At 42.6% G+C, this 23,044-nt stretch overlaps 1 protein-coding gene across 1 annotated transcript; it reads left to right on the top strand.

The window, feature by feature from the left end:
* Positions 1-1,123: 1,123 nt before the first annotated feature.
* On the top strand, positions 1,124-21,592 carry LOC130577651 (MARVEL domain-containing protein 3-like). Its single transcript, XM_057373155.1, has 4 exons — positions 1,124-1,224; positions 2,318-2,473; positions 5,859-6,028; positions 19,440-21,592. Exons 2-4 carry the CDS (start codon positions 2,358-2,360, stop codon positions 20,138-20,140), a joined length of 987 nt encoding a protein of 328 aa, XP_057229138.1. The 5' UTR covers positions 1,124-1,224; positions 2,318-2,357; the 3' UTR covers positions 20,141-21,592.
* The last annotated feature ends 1,452 nt before the right edge of the window (positions 21,593-23,044 follow it).

Below are 23,044 nucleotides of genomic sequence, written 5' to 3'. Positions count from 1 at the left end.
GGCACAGACTGCTTTTGTGCATGGGACTGCACAACCAACAAGCTGTTTGTTTGCAATGCTGGTTCAAGGCCCTGTTCACACTCYCTCCAAAAGGAGATTATAAACACCAACAGAAAGCATCCTGAGGAGACCAGCACATTGTTCCTCTGTAAGAGAAACCCCACAGGCTGGCAGCGAGGCAGCAAAGCCCCTGCAGATACACCACAGGGAGGGCATTAAGCAGAGCACCAAGAAAGGAGGCTGCATGCATTCAAATGGTTGTTTATCCAAAACATGGCTTTGCACCAGAGGAGAGTTTATCTGCTTATCTCCCCGTTCAACCTGTCTAGTGTAACACAGCCCGCTGCCACACATGTGCTCCTTGGGACAAGTTTCCCCCATTTTCTTTTACCTCCTCTCTTCTACCCACCCAGTCCTGCAGGGTTTTTTTGCCTTGGATGCTGCCAATCAATGGAGGTGGCTTCAAAAAAAATCAGAAAGACAACCTGTGGGGACCTTGAATTTCTACTTTATTAACCTTCAGTTTTCATATCCTCTCGGAGTTACCAGATTCTTTCCCAGCACTGTAGGGCACCAGGACCTCATTTTATTAAATTAAACAAAGCCCAGGTTGTCCTACATTCCCAGACACCAGCCCGTTCCCACGGCCCCCGTTCCTCTTCGTTGCCCAGTGAAGGGCACGGAAGCTGGTGAAGGGTCTGGAGTGCATATCCCAGAGGAGTGGCTGAGGGAGCTGGGGATGTTTTGCCGGAGAAAAGGAGGCTCAAGGGTGACCTTATCCCTCTCTACAACTGCCTGAAAGCAGGATGCAGCCAGGTGGGAGTCGGCCTGTTCTCCCATATAACAAGTGGCAGGACAGGAGGACATAGCCTCAAGCTGYGCCAGGTGAGGTTTAGGTTGTACATCAGGAAGAAATTCTTCCCATTGGAACGGGCTGTCCAGGGAGGTGGCGTACTCACCATCCCTAGTGAGATTTTAAGGAAAGCCTGGACGCGGCACTCAGTACCACGGCCCCGTTGACATGGCGGTGCTGGCTCTTAGACTGGACTTGATGATCTCAGGAGGTGTTTAGGTGTTTTGCAAGAGAGCTGGCTCCGATTTTGTGATTCCGTGTTCAGACGCCCCGCGGCGGCCGTGCCCCGGCGGGAGGCGGGAGAAGGCCGGGCCCGGGAGGGCGGCGCCGGGAGCTGCTGCGGGGCGGGACGGAGCTGGGCGCTCCCTCAGGTGAGGGCTGGGGGCCCGGGCTCTCGGGGTGCGGMGGGTGGGAAGCGGAGGGGCCCGGCGGGAGGTGCCCGGTGTGTCCTGAGACCCCGAGCGGGTCTCGGGTCGCTGTCGCGGCGGGAGCGACACCAGGAGCCCTTSGTGTGGGGAAAGGTGCGCGGCCGCGCCCTCCCCAATGGCTCCTGCCCGGAGCTGCCTCTGGGAAGGCGCTCTTTCCCTCCCTCTTAGATGTAAACAAATAAAAGTTAATTTATTCCTTTATATTKTATTCTTATATATTTATGTTGATTTACGACACCCAAAGGAGATGAAGAACGCCGTCAGGCCTTAATCAGTCCAAATTAAACTGAGCGCAGGCATTTCTGCAGGGATTTTGAAGGCAAACGATCTAAAGATTGCTCAGGTGCTTGCTTGAAGTCTTTGTTTCCCTGTTTTACCGTTTTGGGCTTAATTGTACCGCACTTGAAAAGATAAAGGCACTTTCAGCMAATAACAACCTGGTAATATTTAATGCAGTGTTATCAGGGTATAGCTTCTCATCAACTTATTTTCGGCCCAGCACAGCTTTGCCATTACCCAATGTTTATGCAAATCACAGGTGATGTCTGGTCCTGACTCTGTTTGCACCCACGGGTGCCCTCCTCTTGGAAACTCCCAGGACAAAGGTCACAGCCTGCTCTTCCAGRCTTCCCTGTGCCAGTGGCAGCTGCATGCACACTCATGCCTGCACTGGCACTTRCTGGGCTTAATACTTTACCTGAGACACAACATTACAGCAGCCAAGATTCAGTCCTTAGTGGACACTGTGCCTTGCCCTGGCAGCAAAGGCAGGAGAGTCAGAGCACGCCTAGTAAATTATCCAAGGCAATTAATTTCAAACACAGAAACATGGCTATTACTTGATGAAAAGGAAAATATAGAGAAAAGCTGCCTGCTTTAATGAAGTTAACCTTTTAGTTTAAAGGGATTTACTTCCTTCACTTCTTAAGGAAGTCTGTACTAGTTGTGAATCAGCATGAAATGGAAACGATTGCTGGTCAATGAATAACTTTTAAGTGGAGCAATAAAATGAACCATTTTTATTTCTCTGGCTCAGGAAGTTATTTTAGAAGGAAAGAACACATCTAAGAAACAAGATGTCTCATGCTGGGGGTCGATACCAAAATAAGCAATACAGGCACCATGAGAACCACAGATCTGATAGATACAAGGAAGACAGAACAAGAAGAAATCCATACCCGTACAATGCAAGGTACGTCTTTATCTACTAAGAGAAATACATCACAGCAAGTCTATAATGTCTGTCTTTTCTCTTTGCTCTTAAATAGGCTCATATTACAATAGTAAAGAAAGCTTTTTCCCAGCCTTGAAAGCATGAACATATCACGTTTGGAACAGGGAGCTATTTTACACTTGGAAATTTACCCTTTTTTCTTTGTATTGAGCTTGAGGCAGGGCAGGAAGATAGGCTGTGTAATGCAGACAAAGATGTGAATTTCCTGGGATTATCTGAATCAAATTGGGTCACAGGTAGGTGAAGTATGGCCATGAGTCAGTATAGTTCCTGAAGACAGGTGTCTTCAACAGGTGACAGCAAGCCGTGGCTTGCCAAATATACATTGCTTAAATGAGAATGTTACATGACTGAGACCAGCACAGGGACTTCATGGCCTCTCTGGTTGCTCTAGTTCCGCTGCGAACATGTTCTGATTAATCTGAAACAAAATTACTTCCAGTAGTTGCTGTCACTAGATGAGTGCTTGTTTGAGTGTCTGAGGCTGTTGGCAGCACTTGAGAGTGGGTCAGCCCCTATCACCACAATAAGCAGATCAGCTAATGGGTTTCCAGTGCCAAATAAAATCTTAGGATATTACACTTCTCCTTCCAGCCTGGCCAGGCTGCAGCATGCTAGATGTGAGCTGAGGCACTTTTCCTTTTAGGTCATGCCAGTGCATGGTTTCTCTGCAGGAGAGAAGTCTGTAGATCTGAACACCGCTGGCAAATTGGCCATGGCAGTAGAGTGTTCATCACTCCCATTTAGTCCCCAGGGACATGATTGTAGGGAAATTTGAGAGTAAAGACGAACAGGGAGAGAAGATAAATATAATGAAGATTATTGAAAAGAGGAAATACTCAAGTACTCCTTGATAATATGCATTTTAGCAAGGAAAACAGGATGAGAATAAAAGGAGCAAAGAAGAGCACTGTGTGGACTGCAAGGAGTATTTATGGCTAAGTATAAAGCACTTGGATAGCGGTAAAACTATTGTGTTGTGAAAATAGCTAATGAATTTTTCTTCTTTCTCTCTTAAATTATGAAAAATTGAAGAGAAATGGGAACAAAGACCAGCCTAAGAATCATCCTCAKAGGCTGGATGCCTGTCATTAGCAAAAACAGAGATTGGCAGGCTATATAGTTAAATTATCTTGAACATATTAGATGTGAGAGCAGCTAATGCCAGTAACACATTAATAGCACAGTGGAGAGAAAAAGAGGAAAAAAAAAAAAGGATTGGGGGTTTGGTGTGGGCTTTCTTGATTTTTKTAACGTATAGCATAATGTAAGCAATGTGTAAAGGCTAGCTGTAAATCAAACCACCTCGTTTTAATAAAGCACTTCTCTGGATTTCTTGGTTTTGCTGTTAGTTTTATATGTCTGGACATGTAGATCGAAAATTTTTGGAAAGACTGTAAGTGTTCACAGACATCCCTGTATCCACTGGGGATTAGAGGAAGGGAAGCTGCAGTTACAAATCTGTAACAGCCACGAAGATAATTCTTTGAGTCAAGTCAAGCATCTGGGGGCCATCAGACCCCACTGAAACAATTGAAAACCTTTTCTATCAGTGCTTTGTAGGAGTTTGGCTTAACCTAACAACATTTTCTCTGCCTAGTTCTCATGGAGTTCTCATGGGTTTTGGTGAAAACTTTGGCTGATTGATCAGAATACCACCAGATCCTGTAATGTAATACATAGGGAAAGTTTTGTGGAAGTTTGGGTGCCTAATAGTTTCATCCCTGATGAACTAGACTTTCTAGCCAGAGTATTTCTCCTTCCAAAGGCATTTCTGTCTGAAACTCCTACAGCAACCTTCCTCCCACTGCTGAGGAGGATTACCTAGAATGGTAAAGTCCTCAAGGAAAACAGCAGCAAAGGTGGCCAAAATAGGCCACAGTGAGAAAAAAAAGCATCTAAAAAAAGGATTTTCTTTTTTCCTAATTGTACTCTGTTGCTGAACATCAGGGGTTTTTTGTTTGATTTTTTTTGTCTTGTTTTGTTTTCTGGCAAGTAGCAGGAAACAATAGAGAGAAGCAGCTGCATCAGAAGTACCAAAGGGATTGCTTTCAAGTTACTGGAAGTCTTATAAATCACACAGCTTATTTAATTTATGTGACACAGCTGCACAGGATGCTTGGTAGTTGCACAAGACACAGGACAGAGGTCAGAAAAATCAGAAATGTTTCAGCCAAATAGAGCTGTTGGCAACTAAACACGGAGATGTTAGCGTTGGTCTTGTTATTGAATGTCTTAATTAAAATGTAAAAACTACAAAGAACATGATTTAATGTGGATGAATGAGATAATATTGAGTCTGAAATTGGATGAAGATAAACCTTAGTGAAGTGCAATGATACTAGAAAACAAAACTACAGTTGAAAATGCTGATCTGTGGATAAGAAATTAAAGATAAAAACTGAATACAAAGAAGACTTAAAAAAATAATGATGCTAAGTGAGACTTAAAGTACCCTTTAATAACAAACTCTTGCAGCTGTACCTTGAAAAAGGCAAGCTCCAATTCTCCTTCAAATGAGGGAGATAATTTTGATTAGACCAAACACAAAAATATTTGCAGCCAATGTTTCTTTTAACTTGAGCATTAGCTCAGTTTAAATAGGGAACATTGCACTTTTCMTATAAAATAATCTGAATTTTACCAACCTTAAAAATCATCAGGCTTCAGATATGGAGCTGTATGTCATTGCAGCAAACTGGACCTTTTTGAAGTGTATCAATAAAGAGACTAATTGGAGACAGGAGAAACTGATTTTTGGTGGGGGGGGAGAATTGATTTTAGAATCTTCTTCAAATACCATCAAGGACCTTAAAGGATTTCAATTGGCTGTTTTTCCCTTACTTATAAATCTTTATCTGTTTCTTTTAATGGCTTTTATTCTTTTAAAAGGCATCTTTGTGAGACACCCTAGTTGGAGGTACAAACTTGACAAAACACCCATGAAGTAATTGTGCTACTTTGCACATTTATTATGTCAAAGTCTTTCTCATTTTTATTATCTGGCCTGCTACRGATTAGCTTAAATTGTTTGGTTTCCATAAAAAAGTTGCTATTTCTTCTTCCTGCCTTTTGTCACTAAGCTAAGCAGCTCAGCCAGCCTACCCAGTGAGTACACTATTTTCCAAAATAAGGACCATTGAGTGCAAATATCTTTGTAAAGGTGGATTTATGCAAGTTTCTGGGGTATTTGCTTTCATAAAGACAAGCCAAAGAGGTCAGATGCCTATGAAGCAAGCTAGTTGCTTCCACTAAGAGGAGCATCTGATAGTTTCTCCTGTTCTAATGTTCAGGAGAGACTGTGACCTAATTAATAAACATGAGTTGTTTTACTCCATTGTAGATCAACAGGAGACATCCGAGGTGGCCAGCACTCAAGGACTTCTGCTGTTTGCTCAGACCCTTACCCTAAAACCTCAGGAGAAGCACAGGAGTATTTTGGGCCCCCTCCAGAGTTTTATCCTYCCAAGGAAAGCTTCTCAACGAAGTGTTCAAAGGTATGCACAACAAGAGGTATGTGAGATTCTTACTGCCTGCCATTCACCCCTCTTCTTCTGAGGATTTCTCTTGGATTTGGTTTCTGGGTTTAGGCAGACAACAAAGTTAAGCTAGAGGAATATTAAAACAAAAGGAAACAAATAAAAAAAACAAAACCAACAAACCAAAACACCACCAAAAAAATGCCCATAAGAACCAAGAGAGTTAACTGAGGGTTATGCCATTTTAAYCATCTAAAGGCAATATTTATACAGATATTTAGATACTTGAAAATACATCTCTGGATTATGCATCCAGATCACTGAAGTGGGTCATGTGTGTAATCAGCCAGTCTGTGCAACAAGAATAACCTTTGAGATTTAGAAATAAAATAGACATTTGCATCTGTGAGCAATTTAATGATGGCTGTTGAAGGTTTGATRCTAGTTTATTTCCAAGACATTCTTCTCAGACTTTTTATCAATTCTGGGTTTACTCTAGCCATCACTCATACGTGTTTATAAAGCCTCATTCAGGAAGACAAAACTGTTTCCTGGACATGAATCCCATAAAACAGTTCTGGAGAAATATCTTGGGAATTTGCATAGGTAGAAAGMAACTGCTACAAGACTCAAGAAATGAGCCTTAATGTGGGAGGAAATCAGCCTTAGTAAAATCATTCCTGCAAAYGGAAAAAGAAATTGTTAAAATATTCATTACCCCTTTAAAGTTTTCTCTCTTCCATGGCAATGATCATTCTCACCTTGTCTGTAGGAAGGGTTCACTGCAGTCTGAGTTGAGCTTGCAGCTAGGTGCAAAGTCTTTGGCTGAAGTCTATAAATAGACTTTCAGTGTCCTCCAGTAGAAAGACAAATTAAGAGATTAGCTGTTAGAAGTAAATTGAAGTACATAATGTTAGATTATTTCTACACTCCATGTAGGAAAATTAAATARCACATTCAATTTGCTCTTAATATTTCTCTGTATGTGAATATGTGAAMAATTTTAAGAGTGAGATGAACCATTTTCTCTTACAAGTATGTTCTGTGTATTGGTGGGCAGTTTGTTTTTCATCTTCAGATGTGACTGCAACCATTAGTGAAGGTTTAATGACATGGAGCCATACGGATATCTTATCCATGATAAAATTGTATCATCAGTTYCTTTTCCAACCATACTAAATTATTTTAGCTTGTCTGAAAAGCTGCAGAAAACTCCATGCCCTGTTTTATCAGAGCTTTAGAAAAATGAAGTGGCAAGTTAGTTTTAGTTTTCAGTTTCACTCGTTGTTTAGACTTATGGATGGCTTAATGTGAATTTCTGTTGTGGTGGGGTTTTTTTTTTTTCACCCTGCATTTGTTTTTTGTTATTTCAGTKCATTAAATATCGTTAAGATTTTTTAAATGTCCTACTTTTGGATGCTTCAGTTRATGATGATTTTACTCCCACCCCTCCCCCAGGTATTGCTCAGTGTTTTCCAAAAATTTAATGTCTGRGCTTGCAGTGGAGGAGGGAAAAGAGATCATGCAGAAAAGAAACCATTTTAGTTGCAACTTCATTTCAAAAAATGAAAATATATTGAAGGTTGATAAGATTATGAGAATATTACTCGTCTGTTAAATTTTTGGAAGTACCAAGATTTAATAGACTTTACTAGAACTGTTTTGCAGACTTCTGTAATCCCTGCAGTCCTGGTAGATGCTTTAAATGAGCTACATGAATTGTTTACTAAGAAATCAGTACATGAGAGCTGCAACACTTTAGAGCATGAAAAGTTCCTGTAAATACTTCTTAACCATTTCTTTCTTTTGCCAATGATTTATCAGCTCTCTGGTGAAATTCCCCATTCCAAATCACCAGATTCCTAAAATAAACTACACTCAAACAAGACTGGGAAATCAAGTGATGAAACACAGTCTTTTCCAAAGCAACAGTTGAAAGGTGAACCTTAATTTCTGACGATCCACTAAGAAGTTGAGCTTTGGGATTTTTTTCTTTTGCCTGGCACACCTAGGTTGTGTTCTTTATGCATTTTGAGCAGTTTAGCAAACTAGAGAGGAATTCTAAACAACGAAAGCTCTGAAAAGTATTTGTTTCACCCAGACAGTGCCCCCTTCATTCATGCTTTTTTACCAGCTATATCCCAAAAAACTTAAGCTTAATTTCAGAAATAAGCAGCTGTTTTTTGGGGAGATCCTTTGAACACCTTAGGACCTTAGGACACTGTAGGACCTCRTTCTCCTGTCTTTCTTATTCCCCCCTTCCCTCTCTCATCCCTACCTCCTTTTTTCCCCCTACAACCACATTATGACAACACAAATATAATGGAAGAAACAACTGATAAAGACCCTTTTGCATGTGATATTTGATACCATCTAAGGAACATTTGATACCATCTAAGAAACCTCAAAACATTCTGCTCATTTTTAATCCTTTCATCTTGAAAACAGAAGGGGAAAAAAAGTCTGTCAAAACATTATRTGAGGGATACCTGTTCAAAGCCATTCAGGTGGGATCACATGGATAGCAGTGCTGGATCATACCTCATCACTCTTCCTGACTGACAAACAATGGATGAAAGTACAAACTTAGGAGGACCATCAAAGTTTGGACCAGCCCAGAGTGAACTGTCTTCTGGAATATACTCCAGACTTTGGATTGGCTGAATATCCTGAATTGAAGACTACACTCACAGCTGTTGTGTTTAATACCTCTTCACAGACCTATCAAATTTGTTTAATTCTCTRCTGAATCCCTTTTTGAATGTTAGATCTTAACATTACCTTAAGATAAGGAGTTCCAGAGTTTCTTTGTGCCACTTGAAGAGCTACTGATCTATTCCTTAAAATGTTTTAAAGAAGGTGTCTCTGATTCTGATGGTATTCTAAATATGTAGTGATAATCTCATATATTCACCTTCTTCCTGAGATTTATAGCTTTAGAGTGAAGTCTTCYATTTTCCCCTGTGCCCCTATTACTTCTTCACAGATTGAACAACAGCCAGGTCTGGTCAGTTTTCCAGTCTTACCCCTCTTCCAAATCCACCACACCTTTTTGAGGTGGACTGACCAGAAATGCAGTAAGAGTTCCAGTTAAATTCCCCAAAGCATCAGACATCTGCATATGGGCTCTGGTTCTGTAATCTCATTCTAATGCTTTCTTTTTGTGTGGTGTTTGACTATCAGTGAGCACTGAGCTGATGTCTTCAGAGAAAGGTACCTGAAATGGAAATGCTTTACTCAGAGCCCATCTGTGTGCTCTGTCGACAGTGGAGATGGGTGTTTGTGGGTGTCTCTGTGCGGTCTCATGTATCTCCACATGAAGTGGAGGTTGCTTATTAAACACTGATTTCATTAATTTCTCATTCAGGAGCTTGAGCTCTCAGCAGCCTACCAATTTTACTGTTGGCAAGCATGAAGAAATTTTTATGGTTATTATTATTAAAGCAGACTTCACCATGTTGCTTTTCAATCTTTTCAACTCGTGCATCTACCATGGTATTTTGGTATGTAGTTTTGAGCTGAACCTGCTTTGAACCTTACTCTTGGGGGCCCCTGSGACCATATTGCAGAGCAGACCCAGGGTGCACAAACTATATTTTCTTTGGGTAAAACTGAATGAGAGAGTGAGATGAAACTACCAGCAGGCACCCTAGGACCAAACTAGAGCCAAAATTAAGTACTTCTCRCTGCCCAGAAAATGCCTGTCCTGCAGCCCCTGTGTCTTCAGCTCCACCTGTTTGACTCTACAGATCCCCTCCCACTGCACTGCCAACATGGGCAGGCAACTGGTGACAGGCAACACAAACCAGAGATTACTTCCTTAACTCTAGTTGCCTGAAAACTGGTTGTTTCCTTTTTATTTTGCTCTAGCCACTGCTAACCTGTGAGAGGATTGTTTGTCTCACAGGAGCTTGTGTCATTTAAGAGCACAACCTTTCTTTATTTATCTGCTGATTCTTTCAAGACTTTCCTACAACAAACTTTTGACTATTCCCTGCTATGCTTGCCTTATGTCTAGTTTCTATAKATTGGGTTGTTTTCTGTAGGAAAGCTACACTTGTGGGCCTGCAAATTAGAAATCAAAAGGCAGTAGAAACACCAAAGTCTGCSACCTTCTGTTTCTATGGTAATGAAGGAGATTTAAGGAACAGCTTATAGACTGGTGGCAAAGTATCTAGATGCACTACATAATTTGATGGGAATTGGAATTAAACTGTGATAAAGACAAACCTTTCATTAACTAAGGAACTCCTGCTTGCAATAGCCATATCTTACAACTTACACATGATATATTACACATGCCATTTAAAGCAGCACATGTTGAAAACAACAGGAGTTTTTTGACTTGGGGATATTTAGAGCTGAAATTCTGTCAGAAGGAAACATTCAATTTGCTTTTCACAGTGCAGGTAAAATTTCTGTACTTCTCTCTTCTGTGTAGAAAAACTAAATTAGTAATAATTTTGCCTTTCAAAGAACCCCCCTTGGGATATTTGAAAGTATAACCAGATTTAGTTCTTTTGTTTAGCAGGGGGAATGGCAAAAGTGTTCAAGGCTGGCTGCCATCCTTCACCTCAGTGAGAGTAAAATCAGCGTTGAACCCAAGAGTGAATTGCTCATCCTAAATTGGTCACCGATATTTGGCCATTTGACTTTGAAAATTTTTTTTATTATGTATAATGGTATGAAAGAGACAGAACAATGAAATTCCAGGATAATGCCTCCTGTAATTTTGCTTAAACAGAGAAGGCAAACTAAGTTTCTCCCATCTTTGGTCAATATGTGACTCAGGAAATTGCCTGCACTTTTCCCTWCTACAGAATTGTACTGAGCTGGTCATGATTCCTGAGCAAATAACTTTTTAAAAATTTTTCAGCCCATTTGGCATTTAAGGGAGACAACGCTAAAAAGGTTACAAAACAGTTTGTGGRGGAGCAAGTATAATTGAATCCCTGTTCTTTGCTGCTATGAATGCGGCTTTGCACCTTGAATAGTGTCAGATTTCTTAAGCATATTGTAGGCACTTCCAAACAATCATGCCTTTAGCCTACATTCTAACATCCACAATTGTTAAAACCTTCAGACCAATTTCCTCTCAGAAAAAGACAGCATTATGGTTTGTAACAACATGAAAAGTCTCCAATTTCAAGCATAGCCAGGAGGAAATATCAAACTGAATTTATTTGGAGGAGGAAATAGAATTAGGGAGTAACAATGACTTTCTCCAGGATACATTCATGCACTAACAAGCCAGCATTAATTCAAATGTAAACATCTATAAGCTTTTGTTTTTACAAAACACAGTCATTTTTTTTTCTCCTGTAGTTATGCATGCTGGGAAGTACTCACAGCCTGCATAAAATACTGAGATGAAAAGTCAGCCTAAACACAGGGTTCACACTAATAGAGACTTCCTTTGAGTTATGTCATTGTTCTCAACCTTAATGCTGCTGTTGTTATTTTGCTGTGTTATGTCATGATACTATTCCTCTCAGAGTCAGATGTGGGAGCAGGAGGGGAAAAACCCTTGGGCTCCTTTCAGTGCTGGCTGCAGAGATGTTGGGGAAGAATAGTGACCTGCACAAGGCATTGGACTGAAGTAAAAAAATCTCCTGTAGCCTCAGGTACGCACATTCAAAAACACTGAAGGGTCATTAAGTGTGCATAGTGCAGGTAACCCTGTGGATGAAAACAAGCCTTTGATGAGTGCATTCAGCAGCACTTTGCATCTTTTTGGCAATGTAGGACATCTACATTTCTGTGGGGGCACCCAACAGGATTAGAAACTGTTGTATTTTGTTGTCACCATCTTCACGTTTTGCCCCCACAGTGTGCCGTGCTTAGTGCCKTTAATTTGTGCTCAAAGCTGCCTTGCACTGTTCCTGTGAATTTCCATGTATTTCTGCCTAAGAAGGGAGCATCAGGGTCCCCTATAGTCTCATGGTAATTAGACGGTTTCCCCTTCTATCTGTTACAAAGTATATCTTAAATACTGTGAGACTAACAGACTGAAATTGCCATCGAGTTTTTTAATCTTGTAATTGTGAAGATAGACAATATTAGTAGTGGGAATTGGATGGAGCTGTGCAGATTAAAATAATCCCAGTTATTCAAAATTCTTAATTAAAGTAGCACAGTAACAAGAAACACTGGCAGAGCTGCAGGTAACCTTCCTGTTCTGATGCTGAAGTATTTCGCTTGGAGCTCAGTCCTGTTTGCTGTGAAATACAAACAGCCTTGARCAGTTAGCTCTATAAAAACATGCAGGGGAGCTGCACTACTTGCAGATGCCAAATCTTACCTTTAGCAAACTGTTGCCTTGCCAACACACGGGACTTCACTTTGCCCACATTTTCATACGAAATTATTTTCATCCGCCTTTTGGCACTGTGCTAACATGTGCACAGTTGTTTTTAGAGAAGGGCGAACAGCAACTRAGAAGACTCACTGAAGCTGGCAGGGGAAGATACTGGCAAAGTTGCTATTAGCTGTTAGGGGTGTGTTAGACTCCAGTCCRTGTTTCCCATACTGGGAAATCTTAGTTACGTTTGCTCGCTGCATTACAAAAGAGTTACACCATCTTTCCTGTAAGAGATCGAGGTTTGTCTTCCCCACATCTGACCCAAGTTACRGGAACAAAGGAAAATTCTTCTCTTTTAAAAGTGGCTTTTAAAGCAAATTGATACAGCAGACAGCCTATCTTTTGAATGTAGCTCTATTTCTTGAGCAGGTGATCTTAGCTTGCTTAAAGGAGAAAAATCCATCCCGACWGGAATGTTGCTCACCAAGTGTGACAACCCACAATTGCTGAAGTGAATGAGAAGCTCCGGTTCACAGGTGCCTCCAACCTGACCTAACTTCASCCAGACTATGATTACTTAAAAAGCAATAACACCCCAATCTTTGTACTTTCTAAAGGTGGCTCAGTTTCAGTTCAAAGGGAGGGAGTGGCCTTGGAAAGTTGGCRTAAGAAACAAGAATGTTTCATTGTTTTCTGAACTCTTCTTAAAAGAAACCAAAAAAACAAAGAAAAAACAAGCCTCCTGTAAGCTGGTTTCAATACCAAGACACTTGTTTACTACTTGAAAGAACTATCAGTACTTTAAGGAAAAAAGAAGAAAAATGGCCATTTCCTGAAATGCAGAATGTGAGGGGACCATACAGAGACCTACCAGTGCTACAAATACTAGACAGCCATTTACAGTTGTTGAACTTAAGCAGTACTGTCAAATACTACAGTTTAATGCAAGGTCTTTTGCTGCCCACCCTCTCCAAAATTAGGAAAGATGATTCATGCTCAGTTAGCAGGAGAGAAACCAGGAACATTCTAGAAGTGATGCTTGAAAGAACCACTGGGTACAAGTAAACCATAGCTGTTGTTCCCAGGCAAGGGCTGAGTTTTGTTGAAACTGTGTATTACAGTGGTGGGAAAATATGGGGATAGAGGATGATGTGGTAATTGTACAATTTAAGTCCACCCTTTCCTGTGAAAATTGGACAGCACTGCTTAGAGGATGGGAGGGTATTAAGCAGAAAGAATAGAGCAGGTGGGATAGTTGTTCTTTAAGGGAAGAGGATACACAGAAAAAACAGGATAATGCATTTGGATCTGAGCACTCTGTGAACGTAAGATTTCTCTGAGTCATTAAAACCAAGGCTGGTCATCCTTTGAGATTTCCTAACAGAGTGATTATCTTGACTAAAGAGAGACAACTTATTAAAAGGTAATAGTAATTTTTTTTTTTTCTAGAGCACATAAATCATTTCGTTTTTCCAGTTTTAAACAATTTTTTCACTGATTTCCAGTAAGACGGATATCTCAAATGAGCATAAGTGTGTTGGGCACATCCGTGCAATTCAAATTCAGTTGGCTCTGAGTATGTGCATCCCTTGGGTCCTCTGAAAAGCCAAGATTCTGTTGGTGTTACATTGCCTAATTCTCATGTTTTTGGGTTGGGTTGTTTTTTTTCTGTCTTCAATTTTAGCATGACTTAGTGAGAGCTAAATCCCACCACTGGCTGAAGAACACAGAGACCTACAAACATAATAGTGGGGTGCATGTTTGGGGGGGGCATCTGTTTATGGCAAAGYGCTATATTGCCCTTATTCTGCATTGGTGAAGCTGGTGGAATTCTTGTTACTTGTTTCAGCAATACCTTTCTTTCCACATAAAGGGAATAATACCATCAGAAAGCTATTTTAATATCTTTGCATCCAGATTTTACATTTTTGATCTCTGGCAACTGTTGTCCTCATTTCCTTTCCCTTGTTCAGTTCTCCTGCTCTGTCTTGGTTACTCCCCACTTCTTTCACATTTTGTCCCCTTCCAAAAGCAGAGGCAAATCCTGCTTTGCTTTGACATTTTCTCCCCTTCCYCTTATCTCTTTCCTCCTGCCACCGACTCAGTTTAGCAGAGAGGTGACCAAAGCTGCATTGAGCTGTGCCTGGGGAATGCCAAACCTGCACAAGCAAGAAATGTTCTGCACTTGAGATCCTTTTCAGGACTGACTGCTGCTTTTGTAAGTCACTATATATGGTCAAAATACTTGTCTGCTCCTTTGTGGGGGGTWAAAAAAGAAATAAAAAGAAAGATTACCTCTGAAAAGCAGAAGGCTACTGAAACTGGGGGAACAAAAGAACCAAATGACAAATTCCAGTGAAAAAGGCTCAGAGAATGATTTTTCATGCATGTGTTGTTCGCTTCTCCTGGAGCGACCCCTAATGGGATGTGACATGGATGCCACTGACCTGTGTGTCACCAGTGCTGCCACTGCCGTCCAGGTGTCCAAAAGGGGCAGCCACACACCTCCAGGGCCGCCTCTGGGTCCTGCTGGTACCAGTGGTACATTGTCTGCAAAGCAAGAAGAGGGAGAAGGCAAGCTAGAATAGAGAATGATRGACATAGAATATCTTGGAAGTGCACGGCAAGGTTCACTGAAGGAGGAGGGAATGATACCAAAAGARGCAGGAGGAGGAGTCCATGTGCATTCAACAGTGGAAGAAGGCGTTTCCTGTGCCAGACAGTGGAGTGAGATGCTTTGAAGGCCTTCTCTCTTAGTCTGGCCCTCATGGGGTCAGGGGAATTCAGCAAATTCATTTGTCCTGCAAATTCATTTATGGCAGATGCAGAAACAAAGGGATAAACAAGAATTGACCATTTTACTTTATGTACACGTGTACACACACACCAGGACCCCCACACCTCAGCATCAGGGCCATCCTGCCACAGTGCCTGGATGAAAATCCCTCTTTGCAGCTTCTGACACACAAGACTTGAGTGCACAGCTAAGTTGCCACACATTCAGCCACAGTGTGGTTTTATGAGCCAGAGGATGCAGRTATTACAGCTCACCTTACCTGAGAAGGAGAGTTTCTGGTCCTTCTCTGGTCCTGGCTGTTACTGCCCCTGCTAAACTCATGCCAACATAATTGCTCATCAGGTATGCTTTGAGTCACCTCAGGTTGCTAAAGTTGCAGTGAAAAACAGCAGCATACACAAAAAGGAGTTAAATAGTTTGCTGCTATTTTAATTTATTTGAACAGYTCTTGGAAGGGTTTCACGTGGAGGTAAGGGAGAAAAGTAGAGCCTGCCCAGCCAAGGGTGGGAGCTGTCAAAGTCAGCTGCCTGTGAGTCTGTACCCTTAACATTCCTGCCTAGCTGCTTTGCTGGATGGTCAAGCCTACCATGGGACAGAAGATGAAACCATTGTTCAGTGGGCTGATACCATGGAAATAGCCCAGCAAGGAAAAGAAAGGGAATGAAAAAGCAAATAGTAGATGAATAGCATGAACTGGAAGGCTGCTGTTGGTTATAGCAGGAAGCCTACTCACAGAATAAGACAACTGGATTCAAGCAAAATTTACAAGTATGATACATTGAAGTTACTATGCACTGCAGACTTAGACTTTATAGAACGAATGAAACAATTCTCTGGAAAGCTCTGGCCAACACCCACTGTCTTCTAGATAGCAGTGATTCTCCTCACCTTCAGTGCTGAAAAGCAGTGTAGGAAAGAAGCCTGGAAAATATGTCAATCTGGGATCCCTGACTTGAGTCTTGTAAAGTGCTCAGTAAGGAGGTTAGTTCCCAAAGCGAGCTGTTCACTGTGCTGATTTTAATACAAATGAGTAACATTTTAGATAAATCCAAAGATTTTGACCCTGAGAAAGGAAAAAAAAATAACCAAGCCAATAGAATTTTGAGCYGTTCAGACCTCCTGTCGTTTTACACATGAATCTTCCAATGCATTCATTGTTGGCATAGGATTAGGGAATTACTGTAGAGATAAGCAACTTCCCCCAAGGAAGAYCTTTTGGCAGTCTGGTTTCTGCAGGTATAACTCCAAGATGACTTGTCTAACTGGCCTGTGAAAGCGGAAGTGGCAGCACAGACTTGGAAGCGTGGCTTGYAACTCAATCCTTTCTGGCAGCAGCACACTGCTTGACACAGGTCACWGCTAGGATGTGTGTGACCATGCCTTGACAGAGCTAAGGTTCAAAACTTACCTGTCCTTTTGTTCCTCACTTTCCAAATCTGTCTGTCTTGTTTATATGARTAGGATTTGGTATCAGCTTCTAACTATCAGAGATTAAGGTTGCACGAGGCTTTTGGGGTGCCTGTGTCTGAACATACTGTAGGGCTTAATATTTCCATCAAAGCCYTGATGATTATATGAGGTCTTAGGCATTTCCAGTAATTGTCTGCTACGTTCATAAACCCAGCTGGCTGTCATCATAGACCTGTAATTCATTCTACATACTCCTTATCATTTTAGAATTGTCTTTAATACAGGAGGCTTTGTTATTGCACTTTCTTTAAAAAAATAGTTAATCTAAATGATACAAGTAACTGGTGGAGTAGCTGCTAATGAACCTCTCTCCATTGTTTAGTCACTCTAATCAATTCTACAGCAAGCACGTGTCACAACTGTGCAGGCACAAAACCTGTCCAACCTGAATGCCCTGTCTAAGGAAATTCTTSAGGCATGCCTTTAAAGCATCTACTGCTGCAGCTAAAAATACAGTAGGCCCACGCTGATCACATTTGTCATCCCATTAGCAATCAACTCGGTAGAGTGAAGGGGCTGCATACAGAATGTGTGTGAACACGTAGAAAGTTTGGGAGCAGTGATATTGAGGATTGGARTCAGTTATTAATGTGGGGAGGTTAGCAGCAGGCAGTGGCTCCTTTGGCAACAGAAAATTGCCTTTTCCAAAGCTCAGCAACATGATGTAGAGGAAAATGATGCTCAGCAAGTCAGAGGGCCTCAGTACTCGTAGACAAAAAGGAAATTCTGAAGTCAGCTGCTGACTGATCATGAATTCCCAGCTACCAGGCTGACAAACATACTTAAAATTTATGTTTCCCCTAATCAAATGGTCTTTCCTACATGTAGACTTGTAAGAACTGTTTCCTGGTAGACCATCTATGAAATCACTAGTAAGCCTTTAGAAAGGGAAGTGCCCTTCTGCATCCAACACTGTCCAAGAGCCCTGAGGATCTAGGTTAATTCCCTGTATTTGGAAGGCATAATGTACAACTCAACGCAACAGACAAAAAAAAACCCAACCTGATTGAGTTCCAAATGTTCTGCACAGCTACTACTCTTTCAAAATACTATGAACAGTCCTAGTAAAGTGATGACTCTTTACCTATTAAAAATGATGAGTCTTTTGGCTGCATTGTTTGAATTTGGAACAAGGAGTTCCAGATCCTAACTCCAAGGCCAAAATTTAAATTTCTCTTTATGTTCAGCTCCACAAATATCTCCTTTGAAGTATTTGAAGCCTCCTGAACAGATTTGGTAACTAGCATGGTTACTGCCCTTCTTCACAGAAATGGTTGTGCAGAAGGGTCAGAGAAAAGGCACTGTCATGCTGAAATCAGCTTTGCCTTTGCACACAGAGAACTTCACACACACAGAACTGCTCACTCGGTTCCTCTTGAACAAGAGGAACTTTTTTTTCTGCTCTTACTAACACTACCTTCCTGTGCAGAGCAAGTGGCAGCAGAAAAGGACTCACTGCCTCAGCCCTCAGTGGAGGGAATAAGAAAAGGCAGAATGGGAATATCCAATAATCCTTCATTGTGGCTGTCACTGGCTTTCTTTGGTGAGAAGCATCTGGCAACACAAGAGAAGAATTCGTTTAATTCCCTCGTGTTTCTGCTTCAGCCCTTCCTTTTCAAGCCCATACAGCCTTGACAGCAACTGAGCCATTGCTCAGGAGGGAAATGCCATGTGGATCAATGTTAGCAGCATGAAATGAAAGTCTGTGCGCAAACCACAGATCCTGCCCCACTTTAAAGACAAATATAGGACCACTGTGTCAAGCATCTTACATTCTTGGCTGTCAGACAGCAATGRAATAATAAGATTCACAATTCTGTAATTAACTTCAGAACTTTGGAGCAACATGCCTGACACGCTAAAGGTTTTCTTTTTCCCAGTAGGCAACTCTAGCTCTGCTACGTTTCAACATCCGTCTTGTTTACTAATCTTAGTCTGACCCCTAGTGAGCTGTCACAGAATAATCAGATTTATCAAACATGAGGCACCTTCCTGAGAGGCAGCTACCACAAAAATAAGTAATATCTCTGCTTTTTGGTGTTGGGTTTTGTTTGTACTTTCCCCTTTAAAAGTCTTGTTTGCTATTACCARTAGCCTAACCTAAAAAAAGTGGAGAGTCAACTCAGAAGTTGTAAGGCTTTCTTCTGAAGGTGAGGTCTAATATGAAGAGGCCTAATATGAAATTCACTTAATTTATCTCTGCTTATAAGGTGGGGCTTGCACCCTTCCCCTCCTTCTTGGTTTATTTTTTCTGCAATCACAAGCTGCTTCTTCAGAGTTATGAAGAGRTTTTTGTCTCTGAAGGAGATGAAATGCAAATTTCATCTGGTTAGRTAGTAAATTTAAATTAACAAATACTTCTGCAGAAAAAAAAAGGTGTAAGTTAAAGCAGTAAACACATTTTGAAGGACCTAAATAACTTGAGCAATTTTTCAAGCCATTAGAAGCTTCTAGGTTTTTGTCAGCTCAACCTCAGCATTTTGTTCGTACTGGATATTTCTTGCTCAGTGTGTTTATGCCAAGTAGTTACAGGCCAAAATACAATCACTGTGCGCTTGCCTTGGCAGTAACACAAGCACAGTAAAATTTTTATGGATTTTTTTTTCACTGCGTGAAAATCCATCTATCAAACACACTGACAAATTTAAAAAAAGTAATTTGCCCAGCCTCCAAAATGTACCCGAGAGAGTTCAGGCTTCTCTTTTATTTTATTTTATTTTTTTTTTTTTATTTTCCCAAGCGCTTTTCTGTAGCTGTAGCCAAGAGGAATATCTCAATATTAGTACTCTCTGCCTATGGTTTTGGTGCACTTCTGTCACCCAGAGTTCGCACAAGATGTGGCTTTGACACCCATTCCCATCTTCCTGTTCCTCTCAGGCATTTTGAAGTTTGTGGAAATCACGGTTAACCTCCTGGTGCTGATCTGCGTGGGTGCTTCCCAAGCCTCCGTCGCAAGCTTCTCATACCTCGGAGGCTTCGGCTCCTTCAACCTGAACTCGGTGTACAGCCCRTTCGAGGGCACGGAGCTGCGGGAGGTCAGGGAGCTGGACATGCAGTTCAGCCAGATGCGAGCCCCGTGCGTGTACGGCGGGGTGGCCTTCAGCCTGGCGGGGGCCACGCTCACCCTCGTCTTCCTCGTCGTGGGGGCCAAACCCATCCGGCAGCTCCGGACAGGGCTGCTGCTGGGCGAATGCGCCTTCAGCCTGCTGGCCGGGCTGGCGTACCTGGCGGCCGTGGGGCTGTACCTGCACTTTGTCCGGCAGGTGAACGCCACCGAGGTGTGCCGGCGGCGGGAGCGGCTCTACGCCCGCCGCGGATACACCTCCATGAGCTGCGACGTCCAGGGCGGCGACGCGGCCGTCGGCCTCTTCGGTGTCGTGGCTTCGTGCCTGTACTTTGCCAGCTCCGTGGTCTGCATCCGCGCTATCCGCACCGTCCGGGCTTTCCAGAGCCGCGGGGCCGAGGCTTCGCACAGCCCCGTGGGCAGCGTCAGAGACAGAAGCGTCGGGAGCCGCCACGCCGTTCACAGGACCTCTGAAAGCTCCCGCAGCATCCCGGCTCTCGCCACCTTAGTGTGAAGGCAGCTCTGGGGCTGTGCTGGAGAACCAAAGGATGGACACGGGCAAACAGGCGGCCAGCCCACGGCGTGTTTTCCTTACAGGGTGCTGGAGTGCGTGTTGAGTCACAATTGTAACTACACTGCTGCAACCTGATGTGATCAAATCGACGTTGAGCGACTGTTTTAACGAGGTTCTTTGCTCCGGTCTCTCAGGCTGGACTCCTGTATTTGAAATGTGTTTGATTGTAATGTTTTCATCCTGCACAGAGCAAATCCAAACAGCAGTGGGCTTTTAACATGTTACAACTGCGTTGCTGCCAATTCTTTCTTCTCCCGTGATATAAGGGATTGAATGCATAGCTAGGACACAGCCTTCAACAGATCCTGTGCCTGTTGTGCRTCCTGTTCCTTTATCCTACAGCGCTTACAAAGCAAAGGATACCCGAGTGCTTCTCTGAATTGCGTCCGAAGTTACGCTTGTGACCTGCTTTGCCTTGGCTAGYGGAGCGTTTTATCTTCTGAGTCACGGGGGTTGACACATGCCGATCATGTGCTCCCTGAGGAATTCCGCTGCCAGGAACTAGCTGCATGCCAAAGGCAGCATTTGGGTCCTTTTCCAGTTTCCTACTACATTTTCACATCTCACTGAGAGCAGATCAGAACCTGACAGGCATCACACTGGTCAGGTATGAGCTTTGTAAAGATACTCTTKGCTTCTGTAAGTACCAAAACATTTGGCTTGCTGACTCCACAGCCGGTGGTGGGCAGAGCCCGAATCAGGACTCTGGGAATGCTGTAACAATGACAGAAAGTACATGTATCCTTCCAATGTCTAAACAGGCAAAGCATGAGTGAACAGCAGTAATTGTATGCCCCAGTGTTGAGAAAATAAATTTTAAGAGAACATCTTTCAAGAGTCATTTGTTTGACACAGATGAAATAGATCACTGGTCTTCAAAGATGAGGGAGTGAAAAAAAGAAAAGGCTGTTCTTGAAGTGCATGACATCTGTCAGCTTGAGAGGGGGGAAGATTCTGGCCATTTTCATTCTTTTGTCTGGCTCACAGTCATTGCCCAGATGAAGCTCTTTTGAACCATAGTAGAGCTTGTTTATTGCATACTTCATGAATACACATATACACACACAGAGATCTCAAAGGATTGTGTTTGAGCCAAAGAAGAAAATGTTATGGTTCTGATTAGAAGTGATTGCATAAGCCTTTACAATAAGTATAATTTATATAATTCCTTAAACATCTCTTTAACACTTTGAACACCAACAAGCTCCATAGCATTATTATCCTTCAGGAGAGACAGGAATAGAGTTTTTCCAAACTTGCTATGACTCACAGCCATGCTAGAGTCAGGAAATTAGAACTTTGATTTCTAGCTCTTTGCCCAGACCTTCTCTGGTGTGCTGTAATCGGTTGGCAAGTCTTTCCAGGGATGTCTGGCACGCAGCTAAAGCCACAGCTGGCCACTTGTCAGGTGTCTCTGCCTGCGCTCTGCTCTCTGCTACCTCCACACCTTGCATGGTTTGAATGCAGGCTTCATCACAAGATGACACTGTTATTAACTTACACAAACAACARAAAGAGCACCTTGAAGTTACAAATTCAAAAGATTAGCAAATGCTGCAGGTAAGAATGCATAAATTTAAACTTAGTCCTTAAATACATGCACAATATGAATTTTAATCTGAGGGCTTCTTACCCATTCATTTTTGCATGCTTGCCTGCCATCATTGTGTAATAGCAACAATCTTCTTACGAGCATCAATTTCTTCTTTTTTTCCTTGTCTTTTTTTTCCTCATGTCTGTGGTAAAGGCCTCATTTGCTGCAGAGGTAATCCAGTCTTTAGAAGATGGTGCACAAAGCTCTGCTGTGGACTACTGCTGCAAGTGTTCCTCCCTTGGACACTTGGGTCCCTCAAAGTCCATCCATTTTGGGTCCCTTTCCTGTTAGCAGGAAAGTCACATTCTCTCAGCTCCTCATGCAGTGGCTTCCGTGCACTGATCATCCCCTCATGTTTCTGACTTTTACAGCCTCAAGTTTATTCTTTATGACAAAACTAATCCTACTCTCTTTTAGTTTAAAATGGTTCCCCCTTGTCCTGTCTCTACAGGCTCTASTAAAAAGTCTCTCTCTGCATTTATCAKCCCTCTTTTWTATAKTGAAAGACAAAARGGTCTTCCCAGAGCCTTCTTTTCTTCAGGCTGAAAAACCCCAACTCTTTCAGTCTGTCTTCACAGCCAGSCCTCTGATCACTGTCCTGGCTTYCTCAGGACTCRCTCCAACAGGTCCATGTCCTTCCTGWGCTGGGACCCCAGAGCTGGATGCTGCCCTCCAGGTGGGGWCTCACCAGAGTGGMGCAGAGGGGCAGAGTCRCCCCCCTCACCCTGCWGCCCACGCTGCTTTGGATGCAGCCCAGGATAGGATTTGTTTTCTGGGCTGCAAGTGCACATTGCCAGTTTAAATCCAGTTTTTCATCCACCAGTTTCCCCATGTCCTTCTCCACWGGGCTGCTGTCGATGCCTTCACCACCCAGTCTGTCCTGATACCAGTGACAGTCCCAACCCAGGTGCAGGACCTTGCACTTGGCCTCATTTGAACTTTGTGAGGTTCCCACTGGCCCACTCCTCAGGCCTGGAGACCCTGGCAGGTGKCTGTGGATGGCATCCCTTCCCTCCAGCATTCCAGCTCTCAGCTTGGTGTCATCAACAAACATGCTGAGSTCCTGAAACACTGCAAGCAGAGGGATTCCAAAGAAAGCCACAGCCCAGTGATTGACAGCTTCCTGAAAGTTTTGTGCCTTGGATTTGTTTCCTTCCATGACACCATGAGGAAAGATTATTAGGAAATAATTGTGWAGAGGAAATAAACAGGGCTGTTTCTTCCTCTCACCTTCACAGAGGGAAGTGTAG

The sequence above is a fragment of the Malurus melanocephalus genome, unplaced genomic scaffold, assembly GCF_030028575.1.
Source record: "Malurus melanocephalus ecotype Western Australia unplaced genomic scaffold, MMel_1.1 scaffold_187, whole genome shotgun sequence".
Classification (NCBI taxonomy): Eukaryota; Metazoa; Chordata; class Aves; order Passeriformes; family Maluridae; genus Malurus; species Malurus melanocephalus.
This window is presented reverse-complemented; position numbering and strand designations above follow the sequence as displayed.